The sequence below is a fragment of the Thunnus thynnus genome, chromosome 6 (assembly GCF_963924715.1).
Source record: "Thunnus thynnus chromosome 6, fThuThy2.1, whole genome shotgun sequence".
In the NCBI taxonomy this organism is placed as follows: Eukaryota; Metazoa; Chordata; class Actinopteri; order Scombriformes; family Scombridae; genus Thunnus; species Thunnus thynnus.
Window position 1 is genome coordinate 4,449,156 of NC_089522.1, and position 23,824 is coordinate 4,472,979.

The following is a 23,824-nucleotide window of genomic DNA, read 5'->3' on the forward strand; positions in this document are numbered from 1 at the left end:
CTTCTAAAATACAGAATGACAAGAACTTTTGACAATAAAGCTGCAATCCCTAATCAAGTCAAGTCACAGAATCACATGGGTCACAGACTTTGCTTGTAACACCTGTCTCTTGGAGGGGTCGACAATTGCTCCTCCAGTTGAAGGAAGCCCTCTCCACCCATGATTTCACTACATGACTGGTCAAGTCCCAATAACAGCTTAGCCTTTGCCCATTGTTTGAACTTTTCCATATTGAATTTAGAAAGTATTTTGAGTCTATCCAACTTATAAACAATAAGAAACACAGTTGGTATGCTCCAAGAATTTTTTTAAAGAAATCTGATTTTATTGCCTACCTCTTCTGTTATTTTTTTACGTTATTGTTTTTTATTTATTACTTTTACCCAATGTCCTGTTACCATGTTGAATGTATCAACCAATTGAAAGTGAATGCCTGTTGTGTTATCTTTATTTCATTATGATGCCTATTTTCTGTTATTGTCTTAATGTCACACATGCTGTAAGTGACGGTTTCTATAAATAAAGAGATGAGGGGAAAACAAAAACAATAGCTTAGCCTTTGAACATCCCCTGAGAACAACAAGAAACTTTCACCTATCAGCATGAGATTTCAAACGTCTCCTTCCTATCGTTGTGTGTTTATTATTTAGCATCCCTGACGTCAATCCCCCAGCCTCTCCTATTGGTCACTTTCACCGCACCTGTTCGACCCTCCCGCCAATCACCCGTGTCGTTCGGTGTGCTCGAAGATGGCGGTTTCAAGTGCTCCGTATCACACATCATCGTGTTTGAGAGCAGCATAGCTTTATCCCCCGGCCGTTTACACGCACCAGGAGGCAGAGCAAAGCAAGCCGAGCGGCGCTGAGCTGCCTCTAGTGAGACGTTTCTCCATGGTTTGTTCGTCCGAGGAGCTGGTGTCGGTGTCGGCCTGAAGGAGGTTGTGTTATCCGACTATGGCCACCGAGAACAGGGTCCATTTCTGGAGGAGAAACGCAAAGGTTCCCGGAAGGTGCGTTTTCACTCTCTCTGTCTTAATTAACGAGGACTGCATTCATTTTCACGTTTCACGCGGATACCGTCTAAATATCCTAGAAATTACCACCTACTTTGTGTTCAGGGACATGTTAGTAATATCCTAATGTAACATTAGCTGATCAACTCATAATGAAGCACAGGAACAGTTAGCTTAAAGCCCAGCTCTTAAGCCGACTTTAACGTATAAACTGTCACTGTACGTGCCTCAAGAATAATCATTAGTTGGCCATACTGTAGTTGTGGATTTTAATTAATTCACTCGGGGACTTTTCTTTTCTGTGTACCGTCTTGTTTCAGTGTGTGTCTGTATGCTAGCCTCCAGCTGTGAGAGACAGACCGGCTTCTGTGTAGTGGAGGTGTCAGCTGTCAAAGTCCGAGCACCGCCCGCTGTATGCTTTCAGCCTGTGCTGTGCTGAGAGGCTGTGTCACATAATAGGCTGGCTGCTGAGAGAGAGGACAATTAAGAAAAGCTGCACTGCCCTGATGAGGATCCCTGCAGTAATCTCAGATCTCCTTATGTTGTTTATGGGGTTTCTATTAGATGAATCATAAGAGTTCACTGAGAAACATCCTCTTTTGTGGCAGTTTTATTGATGACTAAGATCTTTTGACAGCTCACCCACAAGACACATTTGACCAGGCCATAGTTAATGCTTGATTTACACTTGATTGTCACTAGAGCTGCACCGATAAGTTGATCAATAGAAAGTTAGTTGGCATCTATTTTCATCTCTGATAATTTAGTTTGCCAAATATTTCCTTGGTTGCATCTTCAGTGTGAGGATTTCATGTTTTTCTTTGTCATATCTGATAGTAAACTGAATATATTTGGGTTTTGGACTGTTTGTAGAATAAAACAAGCTATTTGAAAACATCACCTTGGGCTGTGGGAAAATAGAATGAGCAGGTTTTATCAGATTTTTTCTGATATTTTCTAAATAATATGATTAATGAATGTATACAGGAATTAATCAGCAGATTAACCGATAAGGAAAATAATCATAAATTGGCACACATAACAGGCTTATTACAAAGTAGAGACTATGTGATGTTTTATGGCAAAAAAAGTATTTTGTTCCTGAAGAGTGAGGAAGCATGTGGACCATGATTCTTTAATTACATTACTTCCTTAATTACAGCCTGAGAATTAGTCTAGTCCCAGCCTGTAAAGTTTGTTCAACTGGTATCATTATAATGGGCACTGAGGGGCTGCAGGTATTCTCCCACTATCTTTACTTTTACTCTCCTTAGCCTGTACACGTGTGTTGGTTAGTGGAAAATGAAAACTCATCAGGCTTCAATGATACGATGCTGTGTGTTTATGTGTTTTTTCCTGTGTTATGTGTTTATTCCTTTATTAGCCTTTGTGTTTCTATTTCTGTCAGGACTCTGAGTTGGTGTCCTGCCCAAGCTCTATGCAACTACTTGACAGAGAGGGTGGAGCAGAGAAAGGGAGGCCAACTTGTTTGGCAAATCTGAGAAGAGAGGATCTCTAAGGAGAGGGCGTTGTTGTCCATGTCACACACTGATCTCTCTCAAACTGTGGTGGGTGGAAAGCCTGGAAACCCAAACACAAACATATGTTGGAACAGGAAAGCCAGCAGCTAGTCTTGCTGCCTGTCCATGAGCAGCTCCTGATAAAACAAGTCTGAGGCTTGTAAACAAGAGTCTCTGGCACTGCCAGATAACCAGCAGGCTCAGTTCTCAGCCACCAGGCTTACTGTCAGTTTATTCATGCAAAGGATATGAATGAGGTTGATGCCTTTTAGCCTCGAGCGTGAGAGGACACAGTTTAACAAAATCCACATACTAGAAGTGATATTTGTTGCTTTGTGATATCCACACAAGCCTCTCAGCTACTTTGAATGAGGCGCTTATCACAACTGAAATTTTTGTCGCACTAATGGACATTTTGAATAAATGGTGATATTAGATCTAGATTTTGACCATTACCATGGCAAAAGGAAAGAATAATCATTAGAATATTTGAGAGATGCAACAATTAGTTGATGAATCAGTTGCCAGCTATTAAATCAATTGCCAACTATTTTGATAATCAATTAATCATTTGGAGTTGTTCTTTAAGAAAAAACTGTTCTGGTTCCAGCTACTCAAATGTGAATATTTTATGGTTTCTATGATAGTAAACTGAATATCTATGGGTTGTGGACTGTTGCTCGGGACAAAAGAAGACATTTGAGGATGTCACCTTGGGCTTTGTGAAACAGTGATAGACATTTTCCACAATTTTCTGACATTTTATAGACCAAACAACTAATTTTAAACTAATTTTAAACGTTTAAACGAGAAAATAATCAAGAGATTAATCAATAATGAAAATAATCGTTAGTTGCAGACCTAGAAAATTCCTTTGTTCCAAATCTGTAAACAGAATTCTTCTCAAAGGCCACAGGTATCATTCAGTCTCTCTGTCTCTTTGTCTCAAAAGTAAAACAGGTTTATAGGAAAATTCCTGTTTTACAAGACTGTAACTAATAACTGATTTGTGCTGTTACACAGGCAAGGACATGCATCCTTGCTCCAATTATAATACTGTGTAACCACAATTTTAACTGGCGTTTGATTGTTGAGCATGCATTACTGGATCCAATATAGAATTTTTAGATAAAAGTTTGAATGGAGGTATAAAGTCAGTGGAGGCGGCTGCTGCTCTTGGCTGTCTATAAAGGAAAAGAGATAAGGGAGCGTTATTGGCACTGTGCCCTCAGTGTCAGTGCAGTGTGTTGCTGGCCCAGGTGCCATCCTACAGTACGAGTCTTGACTGTGTCTGCTTTGGGTCATCACAGAGTGGGAAGGAGGGAGAGATTCCTGCATCCGCTGAACATAATGCACACCAAAGGGTGGTGAAGAATGCTGGAGCTCTACAAGCTGTCCCCTAGGTCTGTTTAATACACAATAAGAACAGCACAATCTACACAAGAGAGGGATGTAGGGCTGTGCAATATGACAATATATATCGCGCAACAATCACAAACGTCTATTTGGTTCATATTATGCTCTATTCTATTATTTCATTGTGACGCATATCACACTCTTTATGGAAATATTTTTCAACATTTGGTGTCTGTCCATGTTTTGCACAGATTACATTAATAAATTATTCTTCTTAGCTTTTTACTTGCAAAGCTTTTATCACACTTAAAGTAACCCTCCAACTGTCCACCGCTGTCTGTCTCTCCTCTGCTGCGCGTCACACACATGGAGGGCTGTGTCCTCCGTGTGTGCTGCACACAGAGGAATTAATTGAATTAAAATGTGCTATATCAGGATAGGTATCTTTATTGGGATATGAAATGACCTATATTGGGATATGAGATTTTGGTCACATCGCCCAGCCCTAGAGGGAGGTATAGTGTATTTAATAGGAGGGAGGAACTTGGCTGTCATCTATTGGTTAAAGGCAGAATGTGAAGCTGCGTTGACTGAATGTAATGGCAGTGGACACAATGTGTACTGCAGCTGTATCCCCAACACAGTGCATGAGCATTGTCATTTTCGGCTATGGTGCTCTCTTTCCTATGATCCGTTGTTGTCTGTTTTTTAATTAGTGAACAGATTTTAAGGGATTGAGCTAGAGGTGAAGAGATTATTCTGATAGTTGATCAACAGAAAATGTATCTGCACCTATTGTGATAACTGATGAATAGTTTTTTATGATAGTAAACCGAATGTATTTGGGGTTTTGGACTGTTGGTCAGACAAAACACGCAATTGGAAGATGTTACCTTGGACTTCAAGACATTTTTCATCTGACATTTTATTGACCATATGCAGATTAATCAATAATGAAATTAATTTTTATTTGCAGTCCTAGATTGAGTGACTTACTGCAGTGCATCTACTCAACTAGGGAAAGTATGATAGAAGGAGCAACACAGATAAGGACAGGCCAGGTGTCAGCCAACTTTCCTCTGAATAACTGATCTGCTGAGAAGTCAAGTCTTTGACTGTTGGCACAAGTTAGGACAAAGGCTGTGAATTTGCATGTGTCTTTCTGCACAGAGGTGACAGCATATAACATGTCATCTCCTACAGCGTACAACCTGTATATGGAGCACAGCATCCACCTCTCGACCCACGACTACGACGAACGTAAGTGCTCAACACAACTGGACTGCATGGTGTTGTGTCATCCACATGGATGCATTTTGTTTGTGTCACTCCCATTTTCAGTTTGGTTTGGTTTGCAGCTGATTATTTCATGCTTCGAGTTTGAACATGAGTACCAATGTAACAGTGTTGACATTTATGTTGTTCAGCTACTTGAGAGATTTTCAGTGTTTTATTGCCCCTTTTTGCACTTTTATTTTTGTGTTTGTTTTGTTTTTGTTTATTTTTCTTTTGGCAATATTATCTCATAAAGTTCCCTGTATATTAATTACCAATGCTGCTCAACTTTTTTCTCGACTTTTCTGTCTTCTTTTTCTTTTTCTGTCTGTTTGATCTCTCAATTTGTCCCTCTGCAGGTATCCCAAAGACACAAAGCCTAAATTCAACAATCTCAAGTCTAAAAAGGCCTCTAGCTTCCACGAGTTCGCCTGCAGCACCAACGATGCTTGGGACATCGATGATGAGGAGGATGAGGATTTCCTCAGGACCCCTGCCCCCACTTCATCCCTGCCATCAGGCCTTCACTCTATATCTATGCAGGTAGCTGCCACACATCATGCTTGGGTTTATAGACAAGTTTTGACATTAAATGGGCATAAAACATTGAGAGGGAGCTTTTTCCACTGTTACTACTGTTTATACTATTTGTATCTGGGCTGATAATGGTATTCATTTGAAAAACCACCCTATTTTAATGTGATGAAGTGATCTCAACTACAGTCTTTTTATCACAAAGTGATTATTTATGGTAAGATGTGGACACCAGGGAGATACTCTGATGTGTTTCCTTTGTCCACTCTGCAGCAGCAGAATCAGGTCGGTGATACAGAAGATGGGGTGTCACACAGACTGGCACCTCCCAGGACAGACAGTCATACCCTGCAGAACGTGCAGGAGGAAGACACTGAGTGCGAGCATGTCAGTGGCAAGGTTGTCAAGTCTAAAAGTGAGGCCCAACTCAACACGTCCTCAGGTATGTGGGTAATATGCAGCAACAGTTCATTGGGCATTAATAATCACTGAGCAGCTTATCAGCTGATTCTTAGTGGAGCTAATTACAGACTTTGTCAGGAGGGACTTCACAGTGCAGTTAGGGCTGGTGGGATTGCATCAGGCTGTCTAGTCTAATATAAAATAAAAATGAAATGATTAGCTCCATGTGCACTAATAAATATGTGATTTCAGTGATACAGACAAATGCTTCTGGTCAAACTACAAATGGGTTTAATAAAATTGTTGGGCCTCATACTACATGTGCATGAGACAAAGGCAGGCCTGCATGCAACTCACAAAGCCTGATAACAAAAAAGGGCGCCCAGTAGAACAAAGGGAGTCCGTTTTGGACTCCATATCCCAACATGCACTGCTCAGTTCACACCTAGGTGTAAAACTGGAAACTGTTGTCTCTCATTGGTAGAGACACTTCAAAACAGGAAGTCACGGCAACACAGCCGTGATGTCACCGTCCCTTTAAAAACTTAATGCACCCAGAAAAATTCGCACTCCATGGTAACTGAGCTGGAGTGAAGTTCTGTCCCTCCGTGAACCGGTTTACTGAAGGAGGTAACCCTGTGCAAGTGCTTTTCCCCTACTGACTGGAAGTTTTTCCCCTCGCTGGACGAGTTGAAACTTCGACCCATGTTCAACTGAACACAATTACCGGATCCGAGGGAGACTGCTGCTGCTGCAACCCAGCACTCTCACGGCCTGCAGAAGGAAGAAACGGATTTCTACAGGAAGACACGGATAACTTCTCTGCCCCACTCTTCAACCAAGTCGACTCTGCTGTGTCCTCTGCGACGCTGCCAAGGATCAGCTTACCATGAAACCCACCGACAGAGCGCGAGGACAGCCCCGTCAGCATCCGAGCCGAGGAACCAAGCCGGACCAAAGACAGACTCAAACACACACCCTGCTCGCTTTCTGACGCGACCAAGTAAGAGGTTTAAGTCTGGGCAGAGACAGTGTTAGATTGTGTTTTATTTTCACCTTCAGTGCTGTTGTGTTAGCTTTTAGCTTTTTAAGCTTTTTGTGTGAATTGATGGACCGCCAAGTCCCTTTGTTCTTCTTTACTCTGAGGAGTATTTGAAGTTTGCTGCCTGTGTTCACTATGCTAGACTGTTTTGTGTTTATCCCACTCGGGACTACTGCTGTGTTTGTGCCACTGTTAGTGAGAAAGTAAGTTGCTTTGTTGATCAAAAACCAGACAATGTGCGTCACAGACTGCCATCCGTACACGCGCTCTCTGTGGACAAAGGAATTGCTTCTCTCCCCCTCATGGTCGCTTTCCCTTCTCTTTCTTCCCTCTCTTGTGACTAACCCACACACGCGTGCACACGCACATATACACACACATCGTCTTACACATCTGATGGTCAGATAATGTGGGACACAGCCCCTCGTTATCCACCATCAGACACGTGTGTTTTAAACGGAATTGGGTAAGAGCAAGACGCCAACCACCAGGCGGCGCCATCTTGCTATTGTCTAACCAAGACCATGGATGTATTATAAGATCTGGATACTGGACTAAAAATGGCGCCCATTCAGTCCTATAGGATTTGCTTGGCTGGCACATACGCCAAATAAAGTTTCTAGCTTCCAGGTTTGCTTCCGCGTTGTGCGGCACACTGAATATGCGCAGTAGTCTTTCCCCCACTGGCCCCGACTGCAAGTTCCTGCTCGGCCCATAGACTTAACATTGTGATGACATCACAGATTTTTAAATCTCTTTTCTTGGCTTGAGGAAAGTTTTACAAATATAAAACCTCCATGGATCAAAGGTTCATAATAGAAAGAGTCATAATTGACATTGTTTGCAGTTTGAGGTGTCCTGTCAACAGCTTTACAGACATCTCTTTTACAATGGTGGTTTATGGGGAAAATGCTTTTTGGGCTGCAGAGGGATTGCAATACCGTGAGTGGCCACTGGGAAAAAATTGGCTGCAAGGATGAGTGGCAGCGCCCTATCCAGCTCTTATTATATATCCATGACCAAGACACAGTGTTCACTTCTGCTATTTGGTTCTCGCGTGACTTCACATCTGCTATCCTTAAAATCGCGTGATGTCGTCTAACAAGACCATGCCAGTAATCTTAAATCTTGTGCGACCTCATCTCACAAGATCACGGTCACCATCGTGCCCACACACAGGGGCTGCGGTCAAAAAGTTTTTTTTTTTTATTGACAATCTGAAACAAACAAGGCACCTTTTTAATGTCATATTCAATTGAGTCCTTCTGCCTCAGGTTGAGTAAAGTAAAAGGAAACCAACAGTAACAAAACAGAATAAAGATAGGTGTAGATGAAAAAAATAACAATGACATGGAACAAGAGCAAAAAATAAATAAAGTATACAAAAAGCAGGGCTATTTCAGATCAATTTAAATCTTTCTAATAATGAAAAAGTTTAAGGACTTTCTTGTCATTAACAAGTTTTAGAGACTTACTCAAAAGTTTTAACTCATTCTTCCAATGGTTTAAATTAGCTTTAAATTAGTTTAGCTTTGAAGTATCTACATTTATGTATAAAGAACTTTCCCAGTAATAACAGAATATTGAGGACAAAATCAAAGTTCCTGTTTTCAACAAATACACCAAACTTGATTGTCTTCACTTTCAGGGGTGACAATTCTATCTCCTTGGACTGTAGCCAGCCCTGCATATCACTCCAGAAAGACTGCACTGATTCACAATGGAAAAACAAACACACAATTATTCATATCTAAGTTAAACTTCATTCTTAGGAAATCATTTGTTTGGTAAATCTCATTTAAAATTTTGAAATTAACCTCTTTTACTTTAGGAGGGAGTGGAAATGAGAAGTATCGATTTCTTATTTCTTAACCTCTTCAGCTCCAAATTCCTTAAGTATATTTTCTTTTAACTGGGTTTGGATAGCATTCTTTCAATTGCAAATATCTAATAACTCTACTAGTGCATTTATTGTCACAAAAATGTATTCCTTGAATGCAAAGCTGCCTCAGCCCCAGAGAGATCTTTATGTACAGAATGTCTTCTTTAACCATTGACCTCAGAGAGACTGGTATGGCTTTTATCATTCCATTATAGATCTTCACAGTACAGTGGAGTTGGAATTTCTCACAGAACTCATCATGTTGAAACAGATTTCCATTATCATCCATAACATGAGCAACAACCCAAATCCCTTTGGACCTCCATTCCTCTAAATATACGGATTTTCTACCGAGCAGTATGTATCTGTTGTTCCACACTCGTGTGTTGTGTGGTGTAAAGTTATGTTTATAAAGTAATTTCCAGTAGAGGAGGGTTTGCTGATGGAAATTAGAAAGTTTAACCGGTAATGAGCTACAGTCACAACGTAGGAAAAAGTCTATTCCACCCATTTTCTGAAAGATTATATTGGGGATAATAAACCAAAAGGAGTGTTCTTAATAAATGATTTTAGCCATTTCAATTTCAAAACACCATTCATGATATCAAAGTCGCACCCCCATCTTCATAGTTTTTAACCATATCATTTTTCCTTATGTACTGACACTTATTTCTTCATATGAATTTGAAATTGATTTTTGTCATTCTTTCTTGTAGGGAAAAGGCCGGGTAAATGAGTCTGGATAAACTGTCCATTTTGGATAATAAAACTCTCCCAAAGATTGTAATATCTCACTGCAACCATCTATTTAGGATCTCCTTACATTTGTCCATAGTATTCCAAATATTCATCTTGTCAGAGATAGTTTTATCCTTAGAAATCTCCAAATCTCCAATCACAGACAATCTTCAAATATTTAACCTCTTTCTTAACCTGTATGTTGCATAATGATTGCAGGGGATGTTCATGTAAGGTTAACATTTCACATTTGTCTAAATTTAATTTTAGGCCCGCTTAAGTTTTTGAAAATTGTTTAATAGACTGTAAAGCTAATGGGATTTGGTTTTCATTTTTTAGAAATAAAGCTGTCATCAGCCAGTTGACTTATTATTTGTCTTCCCAGCACATTTAATCCTTCAATATTATCGTTCTTAATCAGATTAGATAGCATTCCTGCAACCATTATAAACAGTAACGGTGAGCTGCCACGTCCTTGACAAATTCCCCTCTTAATATCAAATCTCGAGCAGGTGCCGTGTCCTAGAGCTACCAAGCTATTGATACCATTGTACAGCATTTTAATCAAATTAATAAATTTCTCTCCAAATCCAAAATAATATAGAGTATCCTGTATTAAAGGATGTTCAACAGAATCAAATGCTTTATAGAAATCTAAGAATAAAACAAACCCTTTTATCTGAAGTGTATCATTATAATCAAGTAAATCTAATATGTCTTATGTCTTAGTTTTATGTTATTATGAATTGATCTTCCTTTCAAAAATCCTGACTGTGTCTTACTAATTATGGTGGAAATACCTTTTTTCAGCCTAGCAGCAATAACCCCAGAGAGTATTTTATAATCAGTATTAAGCAACATGACGGGTCTCAAATTATCTAATACTCTTTTATCTTCACCAGATTTAGGGATCAGGGTGATTAAACCTTGTTTCATGCTTGATGTCACTTCTTTCTTTCTCTCTCTTTATACATTCCTTATTGTTATTGTTATGATTGTTATTATTCTGTTCCCCCCTCCCCCTCTCCCTCCCCCCTCTTTCTTTCTCTCTCTCAACCCAACCAGTCAAGGCAGATGGCCGCCCACCAAGAGCCGGCTTCTGCTTGAGGTTTCTCCCCGTTAAAGGGGAGTTTTTCCTTACCGCTGTCACCAAGTGCTTGCTCATGGGGGAATTTTTGGGCCTTTGTACAGCCTAGACCTGCACTATGTGAAAAGTGCCCTGAGATGACTTTTGTTGTGATTTGGCGCTATATAAATAAAAATTGATTGATTGATTGATTGATTAAAGCTTTAAATAACAAATTTCTTACTTCTTCCAAAACAACTGGTAGAAGTTGGCTGTGAGCCCATCCGTCCCTGGTGATTTGTTTGAAATCATTTTCAAGATAATTGAATCTAACTCCTCAATTTTAAGATCTGACTCACATAAATCCTTGAAAGAATCCTCAATACATGGGATAACATTCTTTATTAATACTCTCTCTCTCTTTTCAAAGAGAGTATTAGCCTCTACTAAAGAATAATCTGAGGAATACAATTAAGAGTAAAATGTAAAAACTTCTTTTTCTATACACCTGGAATCTTTGCACTCTACCTCATTTATCATTAGACTCATAATTAAATTCCTCTGTTGTCTACTTTATTCTAAGTTACTGAAATAGGAGGAGTTCTTTTCCCCTACCTCAATCCATTTCGCTCGTGATCTTATAAAGGCACCCTGAGCCCTTTCAAGATGAAGATCATCTAACTTGACTTGCAGCTCCATCAATCTGTTTTTTTCCTGACTGTTCAGTTCAGATTTAATACAGCACTGAGCAAATTACTTTCATATTATCTAATTTTCCTGTTAATTCTTTGCAAAAATTCACAGTATATTCTCTAATTTAAAATTTAGTAATTTCCCATTTACCAATATTACCGTCAATTGATTCATTATCTTCAATGTCCTTTATTATTTCCTAATCTTATTGCAATATTCTTCATTTTATAATAATCTAGCGTTAAATTTCCAATACCCTTTATTTCTGGTTTCTCCCACTATGGGTTCTAAAACTAGTTCTATAAAACAATGATCAGACAGAGGTGCCTTGGAGAATTCAGTTTGTGAAGCATGTCTCAGGATGTTATCACTCACTAACCAATAGTTAATTCTAGATTTGCTCCCACCGGTAGGCTTAAACCATGAATAACATTTTACCCCTGGATTTATTCTCCATATATCAGTAAAGTTGTTATCTGTCTTAAATCCTTCAAGAATGTCGTTACGTTGTGGTTTTAGTCTAGTAGGAAGGGGGGGTTCCCATGCACCCCACTGATATATTTTTCTAACTTAGTTTTTTGTAATCCTCAAGGTGTCTAGTAAACAAATTTTCATGTTCCCAACGCGAAATATTGTCCCATGGGTCCGTTTTGCGGCCATCTTGGTGGCCATCTTGGATTTCTGGCGGAAATTGAAAACTGACATAACTTTTGAACAAGACATCATACAGAGACAAATGACCCCATTTTTCTATATAATTTTGGCATGAGGAATTGATTGAGGTGGTTATTGTAGTGATTTTATCAAGTTTGGTATATTAAAACTCGAAAAATAAGAAAGAAGTTTGTATAATTTACACTCAAAATCTTGCAAATTGACTGTCTACATATGGGTGTACATATGACGCTTGATAAATATATACACAGTGTTATTACACATCTTGACATAAAGAATAATTACTAAATAATGTGATTTAATAAAATTTATGAAGCATTTTATGGGTCCAAATACCACTTTTGTTCATGTTCCACAACTGTGGTCTTAATGTTGAGATACATAAAAATGAGCTAATTCAATTACAATATGACATTATTTCAAATGAAATATTTTCATATAAATATCACTTTAAACCATATTAAAATTCTTTCTTTTTGTTTAATGATTATTTATATGATTTTTTCACCCTCACTTCTGAGTCTTTACAGCAACGCTGAACAAATGACATAGTAAAAGTTCTATCTCACACAGGCTCCGCCCTCTACTGGACTCTATAGGTAATACTCCTCCCCAATCACACACACACACAATTGCTCACTGAAATTTGCATGTACGTAGCCAGCCAATTAGGACGCGCCTACCGATTCAAATATCCTGCACCCTATATAAGCAGTGTCTAGCTACCGCATCTTCTTTTCTTCAGCAACAGCGAATCAGCTCACTTATCTCTCTTCTCCAGGGATGGAGTCGCCGGTACATGCTCATTCCTCCCGTCGTGCCTTGGTCTCATCTCCACCAGACATCACTTCCCGCTTTGAGTACCTCGGGTGGGCCTACACAGAGAGTGGCATGATACAGCCACCGCTCTGCGTATTCTGCTGAGCACTTCCTCCAGATCTATGCCAGAAACGGTGGGAACATTTTCGACGATGTGGTGTCCCACTCCGCTGTGACGAGAAATGGCAGCACAGCTGCGTGTTATCGGAGTAGATGGACAAAACACTGAGACTGGGTTATCCTCTCTAGTTCTGCTGTGTTCCTCCTCCATATTTGGGCATCAAGGAAATAAATCTATTCTCTCAAGAGGAAATAGATTTTCTCTTCGATGAGATCCAGCACCTGTTATCAAAACAAGGTGTCGGTCATTCCCACTCATGACAGACAGAAGGGGTTTTACTCTGCGTATTTCCTTTGTTCCCAAGAAGATGGGATGTTTCAAACCCATTTTGGATCTCTGCATTCTGAACCAATACATTGGCAAAGACGTTCCACATGCTGACCATGAGGAGATTGCTGGAACTGATTCAATCAGGCAACTGGTTCACCACCATCAACCTGAAAGGTGTTTATTTTCATGTCAAGGTGGCACCGAAACACAGGAAGTTCCTGTGTTTTGCCTTCCAGGGGATAGCCTACGAGTACAACAGGCTGCCGTTCGACTACTCCCCATCTCCCTGCACGTTCAGCAAGTGTGTGGACACAGCGCTGCAACTGTGGTGAGAGGGTCTTCTTCTATTTAGATAACCTCATTGTCATGGCCAGGTCCAGAGGATGGGCCATTTTCCACACAGCCAGATTAGTGTTGCACCTAACTCAGTTAGGCTTTGCCATCAACTGGAAGAAGAGTGCCAGATTCAGCCAGGCTGCGGGCTGTTCTATCAGAACCCAGATGGACGGCACTGCAGTGGCAGTTCAGACTGTGGCGGTGACAGCTTTGACTGTCATGCAGGCATTGGGGCTCATGGCAGCGGGCCATCGAGTCGTTCCACTGGGGCTCCTGCACATATGCTGCCTGCAATGGTGGTTCAGGGTAGACTGTGAGAACAGACAACTGCGCCACAGTTGACTACATCAACAGGCAGGGTGGGGTCCGGTCTGCAGCCCTGTTGAAGATAGTGGAGAACCTGTTGGTGTGGGGCTCAGAACACCTTCTGTCTCTGAGAGCCCTCCACGTTCCGCATCTGGTGAACAGGGGCACTGACGTCATGTTGAGGGGCAGCCCTCTGCTGGACGAGGTGGTGCAGAAGATTTGGAACTGGTTTTGGAGAGTGAAAGTGGACCTGTTCGCCAGTGGAAACAACACCTGCTGTCTGCTCTGGTTTTTCCTGACACCGCAGGATGAACCACCCTTGGGGGTTGACAGGGGCACCGTGGTATGCAGAGATGACCCAGATGTTGGCGGCCCAGCTCTGGTCTATTCCCCAGGTGCGGGGGGCTTTGGCCCAGGAGGTGGGCTCAATAGGCGTGCTGCCCATATTAGGCCAACGTCTCCGGGCTTGGCTCCTGAGAGGGATAGGCTGATGAGGGCTGGACTTTAAAGAGTATGGTCTAGACTTGCTCCATGTGAAAGGCGCCCTGAGATGACTTTTGTTGTGATTTGGCGCTATATAAGTAAATTGAATTGAAATTGAATTGACTGTCTGCACAGGTTGTGCAGACTATCCAGGAAGCGAGAGCAGGATCCACTATTGCTTGCTACAAGGCAAAATGGTTGGGATTCCAACGCAGGTGCGAGGAGAGGAGGCCGGACCCCCTGACGTGCAGTGGAAGAGGTCCTTTCCTTTCTACAATATCTGGGTGATAAGGGGCTGTCTCATGCCACTGTTGAAGTGTATGCAGCAGCTGTTTCCTCCTCTCATGAGGGGTTGGGCAACAGACCTGTCTTTGCCCAACTCCTCATGAAGCGTTTCATGCAAGAAGTCAGGCGTGTCTCCACTCCTCAGTGGGAACTGCAGCTGTTGCTCGAGGCCTAGTGAGTGATCCCTGTGAGCCTCTGGAGCGCTCCTCTTTAAAGGTGTGGTCATTCAAGACAGCTTTGCTGCTTGCACTGACTTCAAGTGAGTGAGTGAGTTGGGCACCCTGTCGGTTCACCTTAGCTGTTTGCTGCTTGGTGTCTGCTTCTTTGCCTGACTACCGGATACGTATATGCAAATTTCAGTGAGCGACTGTGTGCCTGTGATTGGCGAGGAGTATTACCCATGGAGTCCAGTAGAGGCCTGTGCATTGCATTTATCTGCAATATTAGCAGTTTGGTATATATAGAGGATTTCCCATATATTCATGTCTTTGTGGTGGCCCGCCATAATATCAACATTGACCACCACATATTGATTTTCTATTTTTTTTTTAACCATTTAAAATGGGTAAAATCTTATTTCATAGTAGAGCTGCATTACGGGTGTGCCCGAATACAAATACAACCTATCCCAACCTATCCCATCCCAACCCTCATGATCCTGGACAAGGCTGGGAGAAGACTGAAGAGGGTAGTTTGGAACCAGTGTGGTCTTGTGGCCCTATCTTCCCCTCTTCCCTCATTGACTTACTAGAGAAAACTGCTGAGGAGGTGGAGGAGAGTGAAGAAGAGGAAGAGGAACAAGAGATTGACTATGAAGAGCTTCTTAATGATGACGACTAAATATAGCACAGCACGATGAAAAAGTAGCATTGCTTAGCACCTCTGTCGCTTGTTCTGTCATGAAAGATTATACTAGGAGTGGAACACCTTCCTTTTATTTACTTGACTTATTTAACTCATATTTTGTTATTTTTCCCTACTCACTGTCAATTTTAGCTGACTCCAGAGTTTGTGTGGACCGTATAGTTTGGTATACATGTAGACATTGTATTTTGCAAGATTTTGAGTGTAAATTATACAGAATTTTTTCTTATTTTTTGATTTTTAATGTACCAAACTTATTAAAATCATTACAATAACCATCTCAATCAATTCCTCATGCCAAAATTATATAGAAAAATGGGGTCATTTGTCTCTGCATGATGTCTGGTTCAAAAGTTATGTCGATTTTCAATTTTTGTCGGAACTCCTATGTGGCCGCCAAGATGGCCGCCAAGATGGCCGCAAAACGGACCCATGGGACAATATTTCGCGTTGGGAACATGAAAATTTGTTTACTAGACACCTTGAGGATTACAAAAAACTAAGTTAGAAAAATATATCAGTCGGGTGCATGGGGACCCCCCCTTCCTACTAGACTATTTAGCTAATCTAGGTGGCCATCTATCTTCCCATTCGTCTGGCGTCATGTTCCAGTCTCCTCCTACTAAAATAACATCAGTAGGGTACAGCATTTTAAGATCTGAAATCACAGTTGTTATATTTTCCATTAGTGTTTTGTTTAACCCAACATTGTTATAACCATATACATTAGTTATTATAAGAAACAGACTTTCAATTTTCAATACCACCGACATGACTGAATAAGATCCTGTCTCCCCGTTGATTAATCCAAAAAGTTGTGTCCACATCAGAGGAATGAGTCTCTTGTAAAAGCAAACAATGATATTTTTGCCCTTTACAAAATAAAAACAGTGCTTTTCTCTTTGCAGTGTCTTTCAAGCCCCTAACATTTAATGAACCAAATGAAATTTAAACATTTACAATTGAAACTAGAACAAAAATGAACTTCAAGTGTAGCAATCGTTCACTCAGCCCACTCGGTAATTGGATGAACACTAACTTTTATAGGGCTTGATCGTCCCATTAATGATTTCTCCACTCTATCACATTCATCAGCGTATGATTTCACCTGCCAACCTTAATTCGTTATTCTTCAATGTATCCATGTGAGCCACGAAAAAAGGCCAGTTTTCCAGCCCTCCTGGCTTCTTCAATTTGGGGCCACAGCTTTCTCCTCTCCTCCCAATCCTCCCTTGGTAGCACTTCAGCAAAACAAATGCTTTTATCCTTGCAGATGAGAGAGTTTTTGCTCCGACGCCAGATTTCTTCCTGCACTCGTCTTTGTGTAAACAGAACGCTGACATGTCTGTTGTTATTGTCCATCTTTCTCCCGACTCTGTGTGCGACATCAACTGCTTCTTTTTTTCATTTCTGGGGACAACTTTACCAAGGATTTGGATGACTTGTGTTCTGATATCTTCCTCTTTTTTCTCTTCCAAGCCCGGATCCAGAGGCACCACCTCATCCTGTATCTTTCTTGTTCTCTGACTCTCTCCTTGAGTTTGTTGTTCTCTTTACATAGTTGGTCGTCTTTTTTCTTCAGGTCATTGACTTTCTTTTTACATTCTTTCATCTCTTCAGTGTTAAACTGAACTGCCTTTGCTAAACTAGCAATCATAGCACTACTTTGTTTTGTTTGCATGCTTAAGTCGGCCAGCTGCTCATCCACTGTCTTTTCAAGGCTTAGTATCGCCTCTAATATGGTTTTGTTAGAGACTTCTAGATTCTCACCATCATCTGTTGGCTTGGGTTTCTTCTCCAATAGCTTCTTACTTGGTGTTGTCAGTAGTGCAGCGGCGTCTCCATGCTCCCTCTTGCTTAGCATAGTTACATCCATTGCATAGTCATGCTCCGCTTCTCGACCACCTTTTTTTCTTTCCACATTAGGCGGCTTTTCCTGTTGTTTTAGGTCCATTTTCAGTTTTGCAGGTTGAATCAGCTTTTGTGTGTTTGTGACACCTACAAATGTATCACAATGGGTAGGTTTGGATCACTATTTTATGTATTTTTTCTGTGAAAAAGGACAGATTTCAATATGTCTTATTTACGGTTACACTTTGTTTTGTGAAGTATGCTTTACTGTTCAGCCACAAGATGCGCTAGTTGTACACATAACACCTGGGACACACTGGATGTGTAAACCTCAGCAGTGCGTGTACGTCGCTGAACTGCCGCGACTCTCATGCTTGCAGCGTCCACACAGGAAGCCAAGTGTGTCCCAGGGGTAACGCCTGGGACACACTGGATGCGTGAGCAGCACGTGTGCGTCACGGAACCTCTTGCTTTTCATTTCGGCACCCATGTTAACAGGTTAGAGCAGCCACACAGCCCGCTGCTGCTGCGTCACGTCATCTAGAGATACGAGGTCTCGCCTATTCTCTCCGCATGACGCATGCAGTTCTCAGCAGAAATAGACAGGGAACATGATAGAAAGATAGGGCCGCCAGCGGCAGAAGCGCCGCAGCAGACACGCTTCCTATGTGGACTTTTTACTTATTTGAACTGTGGTTCCTGTACATCTGCCTTACCACAGCTGCTTAGCTAAGGGTTTAGTGTAAAATTTAATGAAGTGCATGCTGTAGGTTTTCAGGAAGTGAGCATATAAATATTTTATATTTTATACTGGTTGCTCATTCTGGTCGATACACTATGTTATTGTTGTAAAATGATTAAATGTGATATGTTGGTATTTTTGAATGACCAGCGTTGTTTATATAGTGTATATATTATTGTTTGTATTATGTAGGAGTGTTCATGTATGCAGTGGAGCAGAGAAGGCTAAACAAAAGCTTAAAACAGTGAAGTTACTGCTAAAGTATATTTTGGGAAGCTGGTTAAAGCAGCAGTAAAAGTGTGTAAGTTTTAGTACACAGATTTTACAGCAATATTTGGTAACTTAATTATTACTGGTAATAACAACAGATTGGTGTGTAGAAGTTATACATTGCTACTATAGCATGAACCAGTGACAGTTCATCAATGTTGTGTTGTTAATGGATGAATTGTTAAATTTCTTATGTGAGGATTATTGTGAACAAGAGACTTATGGTTCAAGTCTAAAAGAAAGAGAGAAGATGAAATTTGTTTCATAAAAAACAGAACAGCCTGCTGAACGAACACAACTAACGTCTCCTGTCTCTGATTCCCTGTATAAAACAGGACATGTCTTCTGCATACAGGTAATTCATGCCTGAGGCCTGTAACATGTTCATCTTGACAACTTTGAGTGGAGAGTCACCAACTTTAGACTTAACTTTGGGACAAGATTTGATGAGCTCCAACAAATGTCAACCCGCCATCTTGCAGCCAACCTGCGGTTGAAAAGTCCCTCCTATCCTAACCACTTTTTCTTGACCTCGATGGAAAACTTCACGAGGTCAAGGAAAGATGTGAAGGAGAATTCATAAGGACTTAGGAAAAGACAACTGCAGTGCTGAGAGAATCAGACTGCACTTACACTGGGCTGTGTAATCATGTGACGGCGGATGTTATTAAAGTGGGTCTGCTGTGATGACAGTACAATGTTCTGAAGATGGACTACAAAAAGTGCATCTTAGATGTTTCGCCCCGGTCGTTCTCACCCTTTCATGCAGGCTATATACGACAACACAGTGAAAAATATCACTTCATTGCCAAGGTCGGAATTGAATTAAAAAAAGGAATATAGGCTACCAGTCACAAAACTGAAACGACATTATCACATTGAGAATGATTGCTCACACTCAGCCTCCTGAATCCAATTATTGTATTTATTTTATTTAGTTAAATGTATGAAAGATGTATAAAGAAACATGTTACTACTGTACATATCATCATTCTCAAGTTTCAAACATGATGAATTAAAAACATCATCTGACTAAAAATATCTCATATCCCTTTCTCTTGAAAGACAGACTTCTGTGTTGTGGTTAATATGCCGATTATAATGCATATAATAGCCTAAGAACCACCACATACAACTCAAACACCTTGAAATGTTGACTTGTTTGTGCTTTAAAGTTGTTATGGTTGATACAGGCTGTGGGTCTGTTTCCTCTTCGTCCAAATCTCTGTTCAACTTGTTTGATAACAGGATAAACAAATATACAATGAATTATTTTGTTTCCGTTTTTTGTGTGAAGAAACAGCGTATGGTGATTTAAATAATGAAGTTACGCTGCTGTGCCTGGTGCGTAAATGCATCGAGTGTCTCTCTTAATGTGGGTGATCCCTGCAAGTATATAATAAACTCAAGCAACATTACAGCCTTTTTAGTGCCAAATTCCATCATTTTGTTATGATCCATCCACTGCAGCTCAACAGGGAAACACTGCACAGGGAAAGAAAAAGGGAGAAAGCAGTGTAATTTCACTGATTATTTAAATCTCCAGACACGCAGACAGGACCGGTTGGGACCTAATATTAATTGTTTATTGAAGGTGTTTCCTGGTTGAGCTGCAGTGGAAGGATTATTAAATACCTGCAGCAATCAACCCCACCCCCCACCCCACCCCACCCCCACCCCCCCCCGCAGCAGAAATGATAAGTGCGTTTCCCCATTAAGATACGCTGTGTGCATTTACGCACGAGGCACAGAAGCATAACTTCATTGATTATCTATCTATCTATCTATCTATCTATCTATCTATGCTGTAGCAAGCATAGTCAATGACAGTGTGTTTGTAAAGATGCAGTAGGGCAGATACTATACATATAGCTATAAAAGTGAAAAACAAGTTGTTTTCTGGTTTTGGTTTAATTTCTATTCCAATTGCCGATTTGAAGACAAAAACAGGAAAAGCATGTGAACTTCTGTTTTTTAATTCACACGAAAAACATATAATGCATTGTATATTTGTTTATCCTGTTATTAAACAAGCTGAACACAGCTTTGGAAGGGGGATACACGGACCGCTGTGGATGTGTAATGTGGGTTTAATTCTTTGAGTTTTGTGAATGGTGCGCAAGGATTTGTGGGACGAGATTATCTCCTTTCCTTTCGTAAAGGATGGTCAAGTGTACCCTATGCTAAAGGAGATGAAAAAGGAAGCATTGAAGCACCTTTCCTTAGCATTTAGAGAATTAGACTAGCTCTTATCATGGCTGCCACTTATATACTTCCGGGTCATTTCACTCAGTTAGGAACCTTCCTAAGCAAAAAAGACTATTCGACTGCAGCCCGAGACACACACATCCCCGCTTACACTCCCATACTCACACACACACACACACACATGCAGTCACCTGCATGTGTTCAACCATGTACAGCTTTGATGATGATGTATGTTTGCTTAGGTAGAGGTAGAGGATTTTAGAACAGTGGTTTATTGATCAGAGCATTTGTTAACTTTGTTAATTTTGCTAAGTTCAATAAATACTGCTATACCTTTAAAGAGAAGTATTTTGTCATTATTGTTTTATATATTTTGAAAAGTGGCTGATTGAGGGAGTCAGAGCTCAAATTCATACCTTCTTTGTTCACCTGTGAATATTGATATCAGTCAGATATTAACATTCTAGGTGAACTCTTTTATGAGACCTTATTGTTTGGTTATTGGTCCCGGTTTCTAGGTGGTGCCCCGTTATTATTAATCCATATTAATAATTTTATTGTTTTTTATCATTAACAATTATCTGATTATTAATTATTGCTAATAACCAACCGTGCTCCTCACAGATCTGACAGTTGTGTCCCCCTGTGAGGCTCTTTAACAGTTGGTGCCTCGTATTATTAATTAATATTAATAATATTGATATCATAATTCATAATTATATATGATAATTATGAATTATTTCTAATAACCAAACGCACTCCTACCAGTCCCAACAACATCAACACAATAGGACTATGTAGTAATAGTGTATCTTAAGCTGTTGTCTTTATGAAAAAAGACTAATTAAAGCTTACCTCCACTCTAATAATACTGTGTGCTCTTAACCCCCAGCAGCTTCAGTGGAGTGTGTTTTTTACCTAGCTGCAGCTGTATGAAACTATGTGTTTGTGAGGCAGGATGCTGCTAAAAGAGAACGTTTGAAAATCTTTTATAATGTCAAAATGTCAACAGGTGTCAGTAGTCCTGGATTAGGTTGGCCGATGCCCCTATGAGTCGGTGTGTTGCCTTAAACACTCAGACAGGGCTTCTGGCTATTCACAAGTCCAGCTGACTTTTAAATTGTCCAGCTGACTTGTAAATTGAGGGTATTCAGCGGTCACCTGCACCTCTATTCAGAAGTCACCTGGCTTCATCCATTTCATGTGCTTTTTTTACAAAATAAAGACCAAGAACTGATCTAGAAGAGTTTTTAGAATTTTGCTATGAATTTATTATTGTAGGGCCTTCTTATTTAACTTGTTTATTCCATTCCATGTCTATTACTGTTGTATTTATCTCTGTATCATTAGCTTTTCTCACTTTGCTTGTGTGTCTCCTCCAGTTCGCTCCACACTGCAGAAGCAGCAGTCTCTCCCAGTTCGTCCCTTCATCCCACTGGTGGCTCGCATCTCAGACCAAAATGCATCAGGGGCACCACCCATGACAGTGCGGGAGAAGAGCAGGCTGGACAGATTCAAGCAGCTGCTGGCTGGTCCCAACACTGACCTAGGTAAGAGAACAACAAAGTCAGAGCCAGACTTGCCTGTCTCTGTTTGTTGATCTCTGCTGTAGTGTTCTATACAGTGTTGACAATGTGTGTTTATATCTTTGCACTGTTATAGAGGAACTCCGGAAGCACAGCTGGTCGGGCATACCGAGAGAAGTCCGGCCAATCACATGGAGACTTCTCTCTGTAAGTCTCATGACCTGCAGTTTTATAATATCACATGTGCTGCACTTCATCTGGGCGGCATTCCGTCTCAGTAGTAGTAGATTTTTAGTTTCTGTGAAGCCAGCTGCATTCCTTTTTAAAACTGCTCACATAATGTCAAAAGCCTTATCTTATGGCTGGTTTTGTTCTTTTTCACTAAAACACATAATTAAAAACTGTTTCTCCTCACTGGCACTTTTGCTTTGGTATTTTCTCTTCTTTCCCTGGTCTTGGACAGGGCTACCTGCCAGCCAACAAAGAGCGCAGAGAGCTGGTGCTAAAAAGGAAGCGAGAAGAATACTTTGGCTTCATAGAGCAGTATTACCACTCCAGAACAGATGAGCACTATAAAGACACATACCGACAGGTAATACTACAGTTACAATTGGTGAATAGAGATGAACTTAAACTGCTACTACTCATCTGTCAAAAAATCAATAAACACCATGTTCTGATATTAAAGTTAACATGCAAAAACATTTATTATCTCTTCCTGTTAGATCCACATCGACATTCCAAGGACCAACCCTCTGATTCCTTTGTTCCAGCAGCCTGTAGTACAAGAGGTAAGATCAGAATTACTGAAGAGCTGAATTGCATGTGGGTCTTTTGTCAGTCATGACTGGAAGATTTTCCTACAAGAGAGGTATTTGCTTGTGTAGAGAGTATGGGGTCTTGAACCCACAGTGAAAAGCTGAACTTTGTGCATTTTTGTGTTGAGTTTGTTTTGGTTCACAAGAGCCCGTGTCACAAAGAAAGATTAGTGAGTTAGCCAGCTATCTTCTGGTTTTTAGTTATCAAGAAGTAAGCTCCCTTTTAAAATGCATGCATGCACGTACACAAACACACACAGATGCACACACTGTTAATTAGTTAATTGTAAATGATCAGTTTCCTCTATGTTTTGGCAGCAGGAAGAGCCTTACTTCACTTTCAACTGTTTTTAGGTGTATCATATTTTTTCAGAATAGTTCGTTTAGATTCAAAACAGCAGCTACTCACTCTAGACTACTGAAGTTGTTGAAAATGCTAGTTATATTTTAAATGGCCTGTATAATAATTTACACACTCATTTATAACTTTAGCGATTTTTAATATTTGGATACTATTCCCACAGTTTCTATAGCTTCTCAATCTATTCTAGATGTGTGATTATGTCAGACATATTTCACCTCACTGAATATCACCCTTTCCTTTTGGAGTTTCAAGTTCACACAATCTGCATGTAAACCATGCTCCTAAATGTTTTTTGTGAAATGGGCTCCAGGATAACTGATGGACTGTAAGCTGTACTGTACTGTAAGGCTCAGTGATGTGAAGCCA

The 23,824-nt window shown here is 40.5% G+C and overlaps 1 protein-coding gene across 8 annotated transcripts in view; it reads left to right on the top strand.

The window, feature by feature from the left end:
• The first annotated feature begins 709 nt into the window (after positions 1-709).
• tbc1d22b (TBC1 domain family, member 22B) overlaps positions 710-23,824 on the top strand; it is a 29,172-nt gene continuing 6,057 nt past the window's right edge. The window contains exons 1-11 of one of the 8 annotated variants that reach the window (XM_067591353.1): positions 711-1,009; positions 1,333-1,533; positions 2,421-2,580; positions 3,843-3,935; positions 5,092-5,148; positions 5,523-5,706; positions 5,971-6,139; positions 22,133-22,300; positions 22,413-22,483; positions 22,740-22,868; positions 23,002-23,067. In XM_067591353.1, coding sequence (XP_067447454.1) covers positions 3,907-3,935; positions 5,092-5,148; positions 5,523-5,706; positions 5,971-6,139; positions 22,133-22,300; positions 22,413-22,483; positions 22,740-22,868; positions 23,002-23,067 — 873 coding nt within the window. In that variant the 5' untranslated portion in view covers positions 711-1,009; positions 1,333-1,533; positions 2,421-2,580; positions 3,843-3,906. Of the gene's footprint in view, positions 1,010-1,332; positions 2,581-3,842; positions 3,936-5,091; positions 5,149-5,522; positions 5,707-5,970; positions 6,140-22,132; positions 22,301-22,412; positions 22,484-22,739; positions 22,869-23,001; positions 23,068-23,824 lie in introns of those variants that run through there. The other 7 variants (XM_067591352.1, XM_067591354.1, XM_067591355.1 and 4 more) reach the window with 7 other exon arrangements.